Source organism: Muntiacus reevesi, chromosome 5 (assembly GCF_963930625.1).
Source record: "Muntiacus reevesi chromosome 5, mMunRee1.1, whole genome shotgun sequence".
Taxonomy (NCBI): Eukaryota; Metazoa; Chordata; class Mammalia; order Artiodactyla; family Cervidae; genus Muntiacus; species Muntiacus reevesi.
Window position 1 is genome coordinate 81,259,030 of NC_089253.1, and position 18,442 is coordinate 81,277,471.

The window sequence follows — 18,442 nt, forward strand, 5'->3', positions numbered from 1 at the left end:
CTTACCTGTCTTGAAAAGAAAATTCTGACAAGGAGGTGGAAGGCAAAAGAGAAAATCAGAGTACAACACAGAAAGAAGCATGGGCAAACTCTGGAAGAGAGTTGCACCTTTGAAAAATTTAAATCCTTTGTAAGGGGGCACTTTGTCTTTGTCTACCCTCACTGGGTCTTTGTCCACCCTCTGGCCATCATCTTGTTTTGCGCCTCTGATTAATTTGTCTCACGACCCTCCCCAAGATGTGCACGTAACCCTCTGCCAAGTTGGAGTCCAGCTCAAGGTGTCTGGGAAGGAAAATTGCAAGACGTATGGCCTAGTGGCCATCCCCTGCCTTTTGACCCCCAAGGAGTCCTTCTGTGCATGTGTAGTATCTCCCTTGCCCCAAGGACAAAAAAATACACCACGTCCTGATCCTTTTCTCAAACAGAGTTTAGTGCCTCTTTGTGGTTGCCATGACTGTTATCTTCAGGTGTCCACAGGAGACAGAGCCTGGCTATTTACCCTGTTTCTGTTCTTATTTCTGTTTTGAAGAATAAACAGGAGGGTGATCATAAATGCCTAACCTGGAACCCACCTATCTCATGTCTCAGGAAATGCAGACAGGAAGCCAGTTGTAAGTGTACAGCCTGAAGCTCACCTTTTTCCTGCCCCATGAAATGTAAACAGGGGGCCAATTGTAAATGCCTAACTTGGATCTCATCTATCTCCTGCCTCAGTACGGCAAAAAGACAGTGGCTTTTCTCCTCTTCCTCTGGTCCATTGGTGGCCAAGTGACTGCCACTGGTCAGACACCAGGCACGGACTGTGGTCTTTAAAGAAAGAGCAAGCTTTTCTTGGTTGGAATAGAGTGCTTGCTGCCCAGTTTGCTCCATTTCCCATCTCCCCTCATCTGACCCTCAAGTCCTAGAGCAGTGTTCACAGAAGGACTTAGGATACAAAGGCCCAGAAGAACTTGTCCAAGTACCACATGTCTTGGCCTTTCAGAGATTATTTTTAGAGCCTGGCTCACTCCTTCCTACCCTCTCACCACACCATAGGTGTAATTGTACAGAGATTAGAAATGGAAAAAAGAAAGGTCCTTGGGGCCAGCTTTTTCTTTTCAGGTGTTCTTACAGGACCCATATCCTGTTCTCTCCAGGCCATCAAGTTTTACCATTTCTACAAAGGAAGGTACAGACTGAAAGACCATTTGATTTAAATTCTACCTGACTTTATCTTTCAAATGGAAATAGAAAATTCAAGATTTTACCCAAATTTTAAATTTGAGGTGACTAACCTTTGGACCTTTTAGTTTTACCATGCCATCATAATTACTGGGATATGGTTATTGATTGGCTTATTGCACACAGAAAACAAACAATTTCTTATTGAGCTAAGAAAAAGAAATTCACATCTTAATTACTCAAGTGAGCTAACTAAAAATTTTTAAGGTGACCCAGTATCATGAAAATTGACTCAATTTTGAAACTTTTTTCCATTAATATATTTTTAAAAGAAAATATTTTTATTTCAAGGAACACAATGTTTACTTCTAAACCAACAGAGTCTGAAAATTCCTAAGTGGGAACCATAAATGGTAACCAGATAAGTAGGAACTATAATTGAAAAGCAGCCCATCTACTTATCATCCTGCAGCTGTAAGCAAAATACACCAAGGAATGGTATAGCCAGTGGCAGGCAGGCCCCAGCTCAGCAGAAAGGGGACAGAGATAAACATGGCACATGACATCTGTGTGTTCTCTGGATGTCTGTGTCCTCTCTGGATGCCATTTCACAAGAGTGAGCTATGTGTGTATGCTAAGTCGCTTCAGTTGTGTCTGGCTCTTTGCGACCCCATGGACAGTAGCCCCTCAGGCTCCTCTGTCCATGGGATTCCCCAGGTAAGAATACCGGAGTGGGTTGCGGTGCTATCCTCCAGGGGATCTTCCTGACCCAGGGATTGAACCCATGTCTCTTACATCTTCTGAAGTGGCAGGCAGGTTCTTTATCACTAGCACCACCTGGGAAGCCCAAGAGTGAGCTATGGTCATTACTAACAGAATGATGAAAGCGTTTTGTTTTTTTGTTTTTTTTATTTGCCTGGAAACAGAAGCCCTCATTAAAAATGCATTTTAATCTGTGTCAACAGAGGGTTGCTGTTTTAATTCCCACCCTGAAAAATTCATTTTGTCTTTCCCGCTTGCACTGGGTATTGTTAATCTTTTGGTAGTTGTTTCCTCCTGTGCTAAAAGAAACTGGGCAGTGACCTCCCTCTACATCACAGTCATGTTAAGGGCTAGTGTGGCCTACAGTTCCATGGAAATAATATTTTCATATTTAATCAAAATGCATGGTTGAGCTAAGGGTTTTGTTTCTTTCTGTCTAGATGATGAGTTTACACAGTGAAATATTGAATTTCTAAGACAACTTGATTGCTAATTTATGGGATAAAATGATGGAGTTTTATGAAATCAAGACTGTTTAGGAAAAGTCAGAAAATATGATTTGGCAAAGGCTTATTAGTAGAGCTACCAAATTCATTGATCATAAAAATCCTATTCTCTATGAGTTTTCTGGAAGAAAACAAAAAAACTAATTAATGAGCTATGACTGAATCTTTCTCATTCTTTTTTTAAAATTAATTTATTTTAATTGGAGGCTAATTACTTCACAGTATTGTGGTAGTTTTTGCTATACATTGACATGAGTCAGCCATGGGTGTACATGTGCCGCCCATCCCAAACCCCCTTCCCACCTCCCTCCCCATCCCACCCCTCGGGGTTGTCCCAGTGCACCAGCTTTGAGTGCCCTATTTCATGCTTCGAACGTGGACTGATCATCTCTTTTACATATGACAGTATACATGTTTTAATGCTGTTCTCTCAAATCATCCCACCCTCACCTTCTCCCATAGAGTCCAAAAGTCTGTTCTTTATATCTGCGTCTCTTTTACTGTCTCACATACAGGGTCATTGTTACCATCTTTCTAAATTCCAATATATATGCGTGGATATACTGTATTGGTTTTTTTCTTTCTGACTTACTTCGTTCTATATAAAGGCTCCAGTTTCATCCACCTCATTCAGTTCAGCCGCTCAGTCATGTCCGACTCTTTGCAACCCCATGAACTGCAGCATGCCAGGCCTCCCTGTCCATCACCAACTCCCAGAGTTTACTCAAACTTATGTCCATTGAGTGGGTGATACCATACAACCATCTCATCCTCTGTCGTCCCCTTCTCCTCCCACCTTCAAACTTTTCCAGCATCAAGGTCTTTACAATGAGTCAGTTCTTTGCATCAGGTGGCCAAAGGATTGGACTTTCAGCTTCAACATCAGTCCTTCCAATGAATATTCAGGACTGATCTCCTTTAGGATGGACTGGTTGGATCTCCTTGCAGTCCAAGGGACACTCAAGGGTCTTCTCCAAAGGAATACATCAAGGCTATATATTGTCACCCTGCTTATTTAACTTATATGCAGAATACATCATGAGAAACGCTGGGCTGGAGGAAGCACAAGCTGGAATCAAGATTGCCGGGAGAAATATCAATAACCTCAGATATGCAGATGACACCACCCTTATGGCAGAAAGTGAAGAACTCAAGAGCCTCTTGATGAAAGTGAAAGAGGAGAGTGAAAAGTTGGTTTAAAGCTCAACATTCAGAAAACTAAGGTCATGGCATCCAGTCCCATCACTTCATGGCAGATAGATGGGGAAACAGTGGAAACAATGGCTGACTTTATTTTTCTGGGCTCCAAAATCACTGCAGATGGTGACTGCAGCCATGAAATTAAAGACACTTACTCCTCAGAAGGAAAGTTATGACCAACCTAGACAGCATATTATAAAGCAAAGACATTACTTTGTCAATAAAGGTCCATCTAGTCAAGGCTATGGTTTTTCCAATGGTCACGTATGGATGTGAGAGTTGGACTATAAGGAAAGCTGAGTACCAAAGAATTGATGCTTTTAAACTGTGGTGTTGGAGAAGACTCTTGAGAGTCCCTTGGACTACAAGGAGATCCAACCAGTCCTTCCTAAAGGAGATCAGTCCTGGGTGTTCATTGGAAGGACTGATATGGAAGCTGAAACTCCAATACTTTGGCCACCTGATGCGAAGAGCTGACTCATTGGAAAAGATCCTGATGCTGGGAAAGATTGAAGGCAGGAGAAGGGGATGACATAGGATGAGATGGTTGGATGGCATCACTGACTCAATGGACATGGGTTTGGGTGGACTCTATGAGTTGGTGATGAACAGGGAGGCCTGGCATGCTGTGGTTCATGGGGTCGCAGAGTCAGACATGACTGAGCAACTGAACGGAACTAGAACTGATTCAAATGTGTTCTTTTTAATGGCTGAGTAATATTCCATTGTGTATATGTACCACAACCTTCTTATCCATTTGTCTGCTGATAGACATCTAGGTTGCTTCCATGTCCTAGCTATTGTAAACAGTGCTGCGATGAACATTGGGGTACACGTGTCTCTTTCAATTCTGGTTTCCTCAGTGCGTACACCCAGCAGTGGGATTGCTGGGTCATATGGCAGTTCTATTTCCAGTTTTTTAAGGAATCTTCACACTGTTCTCCATAGCGGCTGTACTAGTTTGCATTCCCATCAACAGTGTGAGAGAGTTCCATTTTCTCTGCACCCTCTCCAGCATTTATTGTTTGTAGACTTTTTGATAGCAGTCATTCTGATCGGCGTGAGATGGTACCTCATTGTGGTTTTGATTTGCATTTCCCTGATAATGAAGGAAGTTGAGCATCTTTTCATGTGTTTGTTAGCCATCTGTATGTCTTATTTGGAGAAATGTCTGTTTAGTTCTTTGGCCCATTTTTTGATTGGGTCATTTATTTTCCTGGTATTGAGCTGCATGAGCTGTTTGTATATTTTTGAGATTAATTCTTTGTCAGTTGCTTCATTTGCTATTATTTTCTCCCACTCTGAAGGCTGTCTTTCCACCTTGCTTTTAGTTTATTTCGTTGTGCAAAAGTTTTTAAGTTTAATTAGACCCCATTTGTTTATTTTTGCTTTTATTTCCATTACTCTGGGAGGTGGGTCATAGAGGATCTTGCTGTGATTTATGTCAGAGAGGGTTTTGTCTATGTTTTCCTCTAGGAGTTTTATAGTTTCTGGTCTCACATTTAGATCTTCAATCCATTTTGAGTTTATTTTTATGTATGGTTTTAAAAAGTATTCTAGTTTCATTCTTTACAGGTGGTTGATCAGTTTTCCCAGCACAACTTGTTAAAGAGATTGTCTTTTCTCCATTTTATATTTTTGTCTCCTTTGTCAAAGATAAGGTGTCCATAGGTGCATGGATTTATCTCTGGGCTTTCTTAAAGAGATGCATTTATATGAAATCAATTAGTTACTGGTCTACAGTGAACCATGATGATGTATCACAGTTGTTTAATTTTGAAAAACTATGATTTTAAAAATATAACAGTATTTGCTCAATTTAGGAAGTAGCATGTTTGAAACTTTAATGATCCAGGAGATTGTTTTGAAATGCATAAGTCAGAATTCTGTCTCTAGACAATGAGTGATAGGCAGTTATCAGTGGTAGACAGATTGTAGAGTCAGGAGCACAGTTTATATTTCTTTTTATCCACTTATTGGCTGTGTGACTTTGAGTTAGATGCTGAACTCTCTGTGCCTCAATTTTCTCTTCAGCAAAATCAAGGTGATAACAGAACCTACCTCATAGGTCATTGTGTAGATTAAATTAGTTAATATGCAAAAAGGGCATAGAATAGCCTTTGACCATTTATCGCCTGTGTTAGTGTTTATTACTAAATTCATGAATGTTGTTCACAATGACTTATTTGGGTACACACTACAAATCTGGTTCAAGTCAGTTTAATTATAGTAACAAATAATGAGTTCTCACTGGGTGCTTTATACTATGCTAGAATCCAACATGATTACCATGTAAAATTAAAAGAGGAATTTAATTTCTACAAATGTGGGACTCATTCTGGTCCTCTCTGTTTCTTAGTGAATTCCTGCTGCTTCTCTATGCTTTTGCTTCCCCATCTGTTGAATAATTCTAATTATATTCTTGCTTGCTTTCCAGTATATTTTCAAGGGAAATCATCATTCAGATATAAACTCATAAACACTATGATTAGCAAGAGTTTAACCTCTTTGATTCTTTTAGAATCCAATCAAAGAGACATGAATAAATCATGAATCCAAGGAGATTCTTCTCAATTATTAATGTTTTCATTAAATAATAGCTTTTCTTTTAAATTGTCTTATCTTAGTTTTGTTTGCCTATATGCTGTTTTCTCTCTAGACTTTCACTTTCATAAGGTCAATTTATGTTTTTGGAAATTTCTTTTTAAAAAAATAGGTTGGATTTTTTTCCCATTTGAATATTAATTTTGTTGTTGTTCAGTCACTCAGTTGTGTCCAACTCTTTGTGACCCCGTGAAATACTAATAGTTCCTTACTATTAAAAAAAAACAACAGAAATGAAAGAGAACAAAATCATCCATGTGATCATCAGCAAACATTTTGTAATGGTTATTTTAAGCATAATTATATACATGGGCTCATATAAAGAAACTTGTATCTTAATTTTGAACTTAATGTCACACCATAAATATCTTTCCATGCTATTAGAAACCCTGGTAAACATCATTTTAAATTGGCTGCCTAATATACAAATGTAGTGTACATACCAGATTAAACATATGTAACTATTTCTCTATTATTGAACATTTAAGCTATTTCTTTTTTCAGAAATGAATTCTCCTGAAGTCAGTATTTCTGTGCAAACCATTTTTTTCTTTTTGCTCATTTACTCAGTATCCATTCTTAGAAATACGGTTAGAGGGTTAAAGAGTCTGAACTGGTTTCTTAAAACAATGGGGTTTTGAGGGAACATGTAGGAAACTCTCATGGTTGCTACCTAGGAATGCTGGGACCACTGGGAGAGAGGACTTGAAGGAATTTTGCTTCCATTCTGTGCAGGACTCTTTGCTGGCTGAGAAGTGATTGTGGAAGAGCTGCAGTGTTGGACACACCTTGGCATTCCTCCCTTGCCCCAGTCACATCACAGGCTACCATCTCGTGCAGGGCCATCCACACTCTTGCCCACACTGCTGAATGCTCTGCCAAGATTTCACATTGTCCACCCACCTTTTGCAGCCAGACTGGACTCTGGAGCAGCCTTAAAGCTACTTCCTAGTACTGTAGGAATCCAGCTGCTCAGGTCCCTGTGATAAGTATGATTCTCCTGATACTAATTCCTTGCAATTTCCTGCCCCTTTACTGGTATGATGAACCTATTCATCTCTCTTCATCTGTCCCTGATGGGGATGGCTTTGTTCATATCCAAAGGGTGCATAATTGTGAATAACCGTCGTTAGACAGCGTCTTGATTATTAACTCTTCTGAATAATTAAATCTCTTAATGGGGTGGATCCTGGACTGGCAGCCAGCATGTCTACGTAGTAGATACTCTTTGCTGTTATCAAGCAGGTAATTGTTGTTGCTCATCACCCAAAAAGTGGGCATTCTCAGCTAAGTTGTTGGGTCTGTGACACTGAGTCCCCAGAGCTATGATTGATCCAGGACCACAAGACATTAGTGAACTGATGTAATGGCCAACATCTTATGGCTTCATATAAGGAATTCTATACTCCTTCGGCATGTTCTGAGGGCAGCCAAAGTCTCTGGCCACCATCCCCAACTCTACTCTTTTCTTCAGCCCACACCTAACCATCCAGTTCATTGCTGTGCTGTCTCATAACACCTGAGATCATTCCCCCCCACCTTTTTTTTTTTTTACTTTGATTGACTCTGCTGTAGCTTAGGTCACGTTATCTCACACTAACCTTCTAATTTCTCTTTCAGCCTTCAGGCTTGCCCTGTACCAGTCCTTCTTCACTTTATAGTCAAGAGTTTTCTTTCAGAACAGAAATTTGACTATGCCCTTCTCTAGGCAAAATCCTTCAGGGGTCCACACTTCTTTTCAGATGATGTGTAGGTGCTTTGCCCAGGCTTATAAGACCCTTCATGATGTGCTCCTACTTAGGTCCCTGCCACAGACCTCCACCCGGAATACTTTTTCTTTCTTCCTCCTTTTGAGGGAACTTTCCAAGCTAATAACCTTGGGCTGGGTTATTAGTTTCTTGCTGTATTTCCTCTAGGCCTGTACCTTGTCCACCTAACATTGGACACATTGGGCTGTATTTTCTTATTATCATGTATCTCCAACATGTATTAAGGTCCCTGGTACATAGCATGCATCCAGTAAATGAATCTGCTCAAAAGACACTTTTCTTTGTCTTGAGAGTATTTGAGAGTAAAAGTTGACACTGACAAATATATGTCAGTCACGTATCTGTATTCAGACCCCTGGCAGACTTTGTATATTTCAGTAAATAATAGATAAATAAGAAAATTTTAATAACTGTTCTAAACTGTAAACAACTTTTTTCCAGTAAATGTAGTACCAAAAATTTTTGATTGTGCTGGGTCTTCATTGCACTGCATGTGGATGTTTTCTAGTCACAGTGACTTGGGCTACTCTAATTGGGGTGCGCAGGCTTCCCCTTGTGGTGGCTTCTCTTATTGTGGAGCACAGACTCTAGGGCACATGGGCTTCAGTAGCTGCAAAACACAGGCTCTGGGGCTTGGGTTCAGTAATTGTGCTGCGTGGGCTTAGTTGCTCCAAGGCATACAGAATCTTCCTGGACCAGGGCTCAAACCTGTGTCCCCTGTATTGGCAGGCATACTCTTTACCACTGGGTCACAAGGAAAGTCCTGATTTAAACCTTTTATCCCGATTTATTTAAACCTTTTATGATTATATATATAATCATGAGTACACACACATACACATTTTGGTGCCTTTGTTTCCTTGGGATGGGCCTCTAGATATGAGATTCCTGAGTGGAAGAAAAGCAGAATGTTAGAGTACTCTTTTCCAAAATTGTTGACAAGAGAATATGCTGCCCCTTGTAAATTATTTCTCAATGTCTTTGAGTACAAAGAGAGATCTCATTATTGCTTTGCATTCTGCTTCGCTTGTTGACATAAAGCATCTCTTTATGTCATGGAAAATCCCACGGATGGAGGAGCCTGGTAGACTACAGTCCATGGGGTCGCAAAGAGTTGGACACAACTGAGCGACTTCACTTTATGTTTGCTAGCCATGTAGGCTTGTTCTTAGGCATTTTTTTTCCTAATCCTTCCCACCAAGAAATTTAATACCACAGATATATTGCATATTTACTGTATGTGTATCTGTGTTTTATTAATAAAAAGTGTAACTTTCATTTTCACAAACATCTCTACTCTCACATAGTTCACTTCAGTTCAGTTCAGTCACTCAGTCGTGTCCAACTCTTTGCGACCCCATGAATCGCAGCACGCCAGGCCTCCCTGTCCATCACCAACTCCCGGAGTCCACCCAAACCATGTTCATAGAGTCGACGATGCCATCTAACCATCTCATCCTTTGTCGTCCCCTTCTCCTCCTGCTCTCAATTTTTCCCAGCATCAGGGTCTTTTCAAATGAGTCAGCTCTTCGCATCAGGTGGCCAAAGTACTGGAGTTTCAGCTTCAACATCAGTCCTTCCAATGAACACCCAGGACTGATCTCCTTTAGGATGGACTGGTTGGATCTCCTTGTAGTCCAAGGAACTCTCAAGAGTCTTCTCCAACACCACAGTTCCAAAGCATCAATTCTTTGGCGCTCAGCTTTCTTCACAGTCCAACTCTCACATCCATACATGATCCCTGGAGAAACCATAGCCTTGACTAGATGGACCTTTGTTGGCAAAGTAATGTCTCTGCTTTATAATATGGTGTCTAGGTTGGTCATAACTTTCCTTCCAACGAGTAAGTGTCTTTTAATTTCACACTGCAATCACCATCTGCAGTGATTTTGGAGCCCAGAAAAATAAAGTCAGCCATTGTTTCCACTGTTTCCCCATCTATCTGCCATGAAGTGATGGGACCGGATGCCATGATCTTAGTTTTCTGAATGTTGAACTTTAAGCCAACTTTTTCACTCTACTCTTTCACTTTCATCAAGAGGCTCTTGAGTTCTTCACTTTCTGCCATAAGGGTGGTGTCATCTGCGTATCTGAGGTTATTATGTCTCCCGGCAATCTTGATTCCAGCTTGTGCTTCCTCCAGCCCAGCATTTCTCATGATGTATTTTGCATATAAGTTAAATAAGCAGGGTGACAATATATAGCCTTGACATACTCCTTTTCCTATTTGGAAACAGTCTGTTGTTTCATGTCTAGTTCTGACTGTTGCTTCCTGACCCGCATACAGACTTCTCAAGAGGCAGGTCAGGTGGTCTGGTATGCCCATCTCTTTCAGAATTTTCCACAGTATATTATGATCCACACCGTTAAAGGCTTTGGCATATAGAATATGCCAAATATGTCAATAGAATGGAAATAGATGTTTTTCTGGAACTCTCTTGCTTTTTCGATGAACCATCGGATGTTGGCAATTTGATCTCTGGTTCCTCTGCCTTTTCTAAAACCAGCTTGGACATCTGGAAGTTCACAGTTCACGTATTGCTGAAGCCTGGCTTGGAGAATTTTAAGCATTGCCTTACTAGCAGGAAAGAATCAGTTGTTAGTCCCTTTAGGGTAATAGCACCCCTATAGGGAATGCATGTAATAGATTCTTAGTAGGCCTTCTGCTAAAATGTGTCTCTTCTAAGAATTCTTAATTAGCAAATACATCAAACACATATCTATATCACACTGCTAACCAATTATTTCTTCCCATCATCTTCCTTCTTGGCTTTCAGTGTTATTTGCTACTTGGTTAGAGCCCTTCATTGCATATGTTCTTCATATGGGTTATATAGTAATACATCCTCTAAACCTGTATATATCTGAAAATATTTTTTTCTTTCATGCTGGCAGTAAAATTCTTGACTAGGTAAAACATTCCTGGGCGTCACTGTTTTTCTTCCATAGTCTCTTACCACCAAATGCTGGTTTAATTTTGCCAACATTTAGCTCCATGCTAATCTAATCTATTTTCCCTGATAGTTACCTTTTTGCTTTGTTTTGTTTTTGGCCAGGAGTTTGTAAGAATTCCTCTCTTTCCCTGGTGTTGATTTATTTTACAGAATGTGCCTATATGTGACTATCCACATTATATTTGCCTCTGTCTTCAATTATCTTTTCCACACATAAATCTATATCTTTTCTCAAGTTAGACACATTTTTCTTCTTTCATTGCAAACCCCTCCTTTTTGTCTCTTTTTCTCTTCCAATACACCTATTAGCCACATGATGTGTGTGTGTGAGCTAAGTCACTGCAGTTGTGTCTGACTCTTTGTGACCCCATGGACTGTAGCCCGCCAGGCTCCTCTGTCCATAGGATTCTCCAGGCAAGAATACTGGAGTGGGTTGCCCTGCCCTCCTCCAGGGGATCTTCCCGATCCAGGGATTGAACCCGTGTCTCTCATGTCTCCTGCATTGGCAGGTGGGTTCTTTACCACTAGCACCACCTGGGAAGCCCTAGCCACATGGTATATATCTTCAATTTATCCATCTCCCTTTTCTCCCCTGGTCACCATATGTTTCCATGTATGCGTGTGTGCCTGCTTGTTTGTGCTTTGAGATATTTCTTCCATTCCATCTTTGGGCCACTGAGTTGGGTCTCAACCGTATTCTTTAATTATTTTTCTAGTTTAGCTCTAGATTGTAGAGTGTTAGTCCAGCCATGTCTGACTGTCCTTGAGTGCTCACATTGTGTCTTAGCTCCACCTTCTGTCTTCTTGCGCCCATTGTGTCCAAGCATCTCTCTTGCTGGATCCTCTTAGGTGTGTTGGTGTTTGATTTTATCAGCTTATTAATGGCTTTCTTCCAAGTGAAGGAGGGGCTGTATTAGATGGTTAACCTGTCTATCACAGGTCAATTGAAGAGCATCTTCCCTCCCCACTGCCGCCCCCTGTAATACTTCACATTCCCAGCCCCAGGCCTCGGGATTTGCCCTGGCTCCTGTGTAGTCTCCTGGAGAACAGGAGCACTCAGTCACTCATGTTAGACAGGGACTGATTCTGCAGGCATGTTGGTATCCAGAACCTGACTCTGCTGGTTATTAAATGCCTTCCAGCCCCACACCTGCTTAGTTCAGAGGAGTTGGATATACTGGAGCTGGGAGGGAAAGGAGAGGAAGAAACTTGGATGTAACTTTCTTTCAGAATACCCTTTCTGAAGAAAGAATACCCCCTTAACATAAAATGGTCATGTAGAGAAAATTATAGTAAATCAGCGTATAGTAAATCAGCGTATAGAAAATCAGCATATCACTTAATTTTCTTGGGCCTGAGTATCCTTATCTATAAAGTGGGGAGATTGGTAGATTATTGATCTCAAAGATATCTTCCTGCTCTGACATTCTCAATTTCAGTATTCTAATGATTCTGCATCATACCTCAGTATGATAAAGGGGTAGAGTTCAGTGGTTTTACAGTTGTTTTCTGTGGAGCCCTGGGGAAACACACAAGAGGACAGAGATGGATTTATGGAGATGCTTAGCTTAAGTTTTCATTTAAATGAAGAGTTTAACTGTTAATCTTGAAAACCATCGCCATATTCTATATCATCTCCAGAATTAATCTTACAGAGCATGACTTTATTCTGATTTCTCTTCAGTATTTTTGTTTCTCCCCCTTCACATTTTATTGTGGAATTTTATCCTGCCCTTGAGTTGTTTTGGGTCAACAGAAATTGGCAGGATTTATAACCTCTATTCTCTTGGGTTAAGCAGTCTCTTCAGAGTCACAGAGGGGCTGAACTGGATCTCTGTCCTTGGGGTACCACTCCATCCCTCTCCAGGACCATACTGTCTATCATAAGGTTTTAGCAGATTAAAAAAAAAAAAGGCTTAAAGTAGGTCAATGTGCCTGAGCCACTAGCTTTCTTCAAGATGATTTATTTCAGTTTAAAATGTTGGCTGATGTTTCTCACCAGAAAGAGCAAGTCTTTAAACTACTGATGTTTAAAACCAAAGGTACTTTTGTTATTCCTTTATGAAAACATAATGAGTAAATTTAACTCAGAAAGCAGTAGTCCTTACTGCAGATCTCAGCATAGAATAAGTGCTTCATACCTTTCGAAAAAATTATATTTTGAATGTCTTAGCAAAAATGTGTGGACTGGGAGGTAAGACACTGAAAACAGGCAAAATTTAATAGAAGTTCTGCCTCAAGCCCAGGTACAGAAATTCTACCCCAGCACAAGTTCATTACAAGTGAGCACTATAATTAAAAATTTTAAGAATTCTTGGTGTAAGTAATCAGCACATATGATAGGCTACCCACTCCAGTATTCTCGGGTTTCCATGGTAGCGCATATGGTAATGGGTTCAATCCCTAGGTTTGGAAGATCCCCTGGAGAAGGGAAAGGCTACCCAGTCCAGTATTCTGGCCTGGAGAATTCCACGGATGGTATAGTCCATGGTGTCGCAGAGACTCGGACATGGCTGAGGGAAAAGGGCTTCCCTGAGCTATCAGGGAAGTAAAAATAAGGTTTAATTTAATGATAGTCTGCCACTATCTGTAGCTTTTGGAGTTTCAGTTTTCATTCGTGTTTGAGAGTTCTGGTCTTCATTTTAAATCTCACAAAAATCACACAGTGGGAATCAATTTAAGGCACACAGCCAGAAATACAGATAGGTTAGAAGATCTCCTATGTTTCATTTTGCTAAATGTATTGTTAACTAGGAACAACAACAACAACAAAATTTGTTTAAAAATACTGGCTCACTAACCATGGGGACTCACAGAACGCACAGATTACATATGCCCTTTCCCCGTGTGAAAGTGAAAAATGCAAACATTTATGTGACTGTGAGATGACCGTGCGTCTAGGCTCTAGAAATCTGGGCTATGCAGGCCTCAGCCAGCCTTCCAGGGTGTATCACAAGAGTATAGCAACTTGGCAGAGTGACAAAGCTAACAGAGAGGAGGTCATATTGGTGGCAGGCAGCTCGCCGGAAAGCCCCACAAAGTCCCACCAAGGGCATCTTCCCTTATATCCAGTGTCTGAGCCTCTCACTGCCAAGGCCTCCCTTCTCCGTAGTAAATTTGAAACTTATGTAGACCTGAAATCAGCAAATCAGCAAGTGTTTTTTCCCTATCCATCTCCCTCTGCCTCCTTATATCTCTTTCTCTCTCTCCCCCTTCTTACTTCATTTAAAAAGCAATTTGCAACTACCTAATGCCCTCATTCAACCTCCCTTATAGGAAGACCTACTTTGTGAGGAGGCTGCCTCCAGGTTCCGCATGTAGACTAATTTGGTCACTTTTTTTCAGGCTTATTTGTTTCTCATAATTTTATTTATTTATTTATTTTTGGCTGTGCTGAATCTTCATTGCTGCATGCGGGCTTTTCTCTACTTGGTGGAAATGGAGGCTCCTCTCTAGTTGCTGTGTGCAGGCTTCTGATTGCAGTAGCTTCTCTTGTTGAAGAGGATGGGCTCTGGGGCACGCAGGCTTCAGTAGTTGTGGCACGTGGGTTCAATAGTTGTGGTTCCCGGGCTCTCAACCAGACTCACTCTGTGGTGATCTTTCCCGATCAAGGATCAAAGTCATGGGATCTTCCCCGACCAGGGATCAAAGTCGTGTCTCCTACATTGGCAGGTGGATTCTTTACCACTGAGCTACCAGGGAAGCCCAAATTTGGTCACTTTTGATGACTTCCACTTGGGGCAACCTTTACCAGTATGGTTAGACAAAAAAGAAACTTCCATGCCTAGCGGGGGTGCAACTCCTCCATCCTCTGACATCTGGGGATGTTGGATCTTAGGTTGTACTCACCAGCCCCAGGCAAGAGATGGCTGGATTATGCCAGACACTCTTCCCGGCGGTCAGCTGGCACCCTAGCACAGGCATACCAGTCCTTTGCTCCTTCACATTCCAAAGCTTTAGGGTTTTGATCTTTGGTGTCTTTCTTTTCTAAGGCCCAATTGCAAGAATCACTGCTCTGCATCTACATTCCATCCATTTACCTTCTCAGTCTTCAAATTCTTTCTCCATAATCATTATCAATACTCTATTCTAATCAAAGTATAAAACTTTACCACTTGGGGGCCATTAAGTCCAAAGCCTCATTGCCTGTTTAGCCTATGAGGGCATTTGAGTTTGTGGCCGAATAACACAAACCTGAAAAACCAATAAAGGAAGACCAGTTCCCTCTTAAGATAAGGAGAAGGAGTCTATGGAAACACTATGGAGTCTATGAAAAGAGAAAATAAACAGGATAATGTTGCAATCCACTCACCTGTGATGATGTAAGGAACCCACCACTATACAGAGTCTCCCTGAGATTGATTTAAAAAATTTTATTTTTTACTATAAAAATTATGTTTGTGAAATCTAATAAAGAAAACCTTTTGTTTTCAGTTTTTTTAGGCTAGGGTAATAATTATAGATTTCTAGTTGAATTCAATAAAACATAAATTTGAAATGAGAAAATGAATTTAGGTAAATCCCTGATAAGTAGTGAAAGTGAAAGTCACTCAGTTGTGTCCAACTTTTTGTGACCCCATGGACTATTTAGTCCATGGAATTCTCCAGGCCAGAATACTGGAGTGGGTAGCCTTTCCCTTCTCCAGGGAATCTTCCCAACCCAGGGATTGAACCCAGGTCTCCCACATTGCAGGTGGATTCTTTACCAGCTGAGCCACAAGGGAAACTTGGAGGGCTCCAGTCCATGGGGTCACAAAGAGTCAAACATGACTGAGGGTCTAACACTGGATAAGTAGTAATGATTCCCCCCGTAATTGCTAACACTTAAAGGATACTTACCTACTACTAACCCTTAATCCTCACAAAAACCCTTTAAAGTAAACATTAATATTATTGACATTTCACTGAGGAAGAAAGTGAATTAAGAAATAATTTGTAAATTGGAAAATCAGCTGGAATCTGGGTCTTTCTGGGCCTAGTCACAACTGTTTAATATTCTCTGCCTCTTCATGTGTAGATATTTAAGAGTTCATAAAAAAGTAAAAGAGTAGATTTGCATTGTAGAATTGAAATGATTATTGCAATAATTATTGAGTTGCACAGTACTCAAAAAACAATGTAATCTGTGTTTGTACTCCTACTCTATTTCTATAAACTCTTTGAAAAAATTTACCATGAATACCAAGTGCTGAAGTACTTACCTTTTAAAATTTGAATGGATAGTTTTAATTTTCAATGTTTATTTATTCCTACTTAAAACAGCATAATTTTAGGTTTTCTGACTTTGGTTCTGAATGTTTTTTCTAGGGTCAACGTCTTTTCGAAAAGTTGCTCCAACTGACTTCTCAAAGTATTGAAATCAAGCTAGTGAGTGATGTAACAGCTGATTCAAAGGTATTAGAAGCCTTGAAATCAAAGGGTAAGGCCAAGGTTGACATGGTACTCTACCTCTGGGTGTTCTGTTCCAGTACATTTAATTCTATTTAGAGTAGTACATGATTTCTTTTTGCACAATTTCTTTATAATCAACACACTTGACTTAGTACACTTCCTGTTTCTCCTTTGAAAAACAGCCTGATTAAAGTCTTTAAATAAGAGAACTAATTAATCAATTCTACTGGGATTTTTAAAATAGTGTTGTTGCATATTAGCTTATGCAAAGTACTCTACTGGCCATTAGATGATAATTAACTAGAAAGAAGAATCTTTCCCTCTGTAAACACTTCAATGATGTGATTAGAGAGAAGAGCCACTTCTTAGCAGAACAAACATTGGATTTCTGGTTTTCTCTTGACCATTAGATGAAAGATCTCTTTGTGCTACATGTATTGTTTGAAATAATATAGTCAGAGGTAGGAGTCTATGAGTCATTGCCTTATTCACGACTTTTAAGATAATTCTGCAGGAGACCATCATTTGTTTGGTCACTTTACAATTTGCTTCACACTTTCTAAACACTGAGGATAATTATGAAATAAATTTCTTCATTTTGCTGTATCCTTTACTAACTGAACTCTCACTTATAAAGAGTTTTTACTGAATTATAATATATATATATATATATATATATATATATATATACACTCTGAATTTGCTTGCAGACTGTAAGCCTGTGAAAGACATATAATAAATGTCAGAAATTTATTATTAACAGAAATTATTAATAACAGAAATATTTTGATGAACCATTTGAAATCTGTGTTGGAATACTTTGCTTTGGGGTAGCTTTTATTTTTTTTTAGGGAGAGTTCCTTGTCTTTTGGTAAAGTTCCAGGAAGGTTTGTCCTGAAATAGTTCACAAAAGACAGGTAAATGTAAGACTAGCCATGAGCAACTTCAGCTGTGAAGGAGTTACTGAGTTTAGAAGTTAATCAGATCCATCCTTCCTCACCTCCCCTGCCCTCACCTTGGCAACCACAGGTCTGTTCTCTATGACTGTAGATGTCCATTTCATAGATAGGGTCGTTTGTGTCATATTCTAGATTCTACTTGAGAGTATTTGTGGTATTTGTCTTTTTTCTTTCTGACTTACTTCACTTAATATGATAATCTCTAGTTGCATCCAGGAATCCTAATGAGCATTCTTTGGGCATTTTTAAATCATTTTGGCTTCCTCAGCACAAAGAATTTACCACACAGTAAATATTTAATTGGCATTTCCTTGTGATTAAATCTTACTCATCTAAGTCAAAACTTTAATATCTGAAATAAGAATATAGCACTTTCATTTTTCTTAATAACTCTATTTTAAAAATAAATCATTAATTACATTTTATTTCTCCATGATTGTTTAATAACCTGTTGTAAAATAAGAAATGAAAATTGGCAATTATGTGTATTAAATATATCATTTATACTTTTTAAAACAGATTTGGGGATCAGCAAATTTGGGGATTGCTTTTTATAGCAACTATTCTGATAAAACTCTAAAATATTACTTGAAAAAGAAAATATGACTTTAACTAGGATAAAATATTTTGATTTCAGGTTTACAAGCATATACAAGGTAGAGGTTGTTTCATATCAGAGGGGCAAACAGCTTTTAAATTAGACATGCTGTCCCTTAATTCCTAATTTTAATTTCCAATTATCTGCTCAGAATTTTTGAAAAAAGATTACCACAGAATAGTTTAATAGTTGATAGAGCTACATCTGGGTGATGCTATTTTTCTAGCACCACAAATGCTAGCTATCTCATAGCAATACAATCTGCACATTTTAAATATTGTACAGTAGTACCAATTTCTCATTATTAATCAGTGTGTTCACAGAATACTTCATAATGCAAAACTTGACCTACAGAGAAAAATCTATTCTATTCTATGCAAAAATTTCTATTTGTCAGTGAAAGCTCTTTCTTTTTTTCCTCCAGCTTTATTGAGATATAATCAACAAATTTGGATCAGGAAGGTCCCCTGGAGGAGGGCATGGCAACCCACTCTAGCATTCTTGCCTGGAGAATCCCATGGACAAAGGAGCCTGGCAGG

At 39.6% G+C, this 18,442-nt stretch overlaps 1 protein-coding gene across 1 annotated transcript in view; it reads left to right on the forward strand.

The window, feature by feature from the left end:
- Nucleotides 1–18,442, forward strand: part of PLD5 (phospholipase D family member 5) — a 382,456-nt gene that overhangs the window by 243,945 nt on the left and 120,069 nt on the right. The window contains exon 4 of the mRNA XM_065935649.1: nucleotides 16,263–16,374. Within this exon, the coding sequence (XP_065791721.1) occupies nucleotides 16,263–16,374 (112 nt within the window). The remainder of the gene's footprint in view (nucleotides 1–16,262; nucleotides 16,375–18,442) is intronic.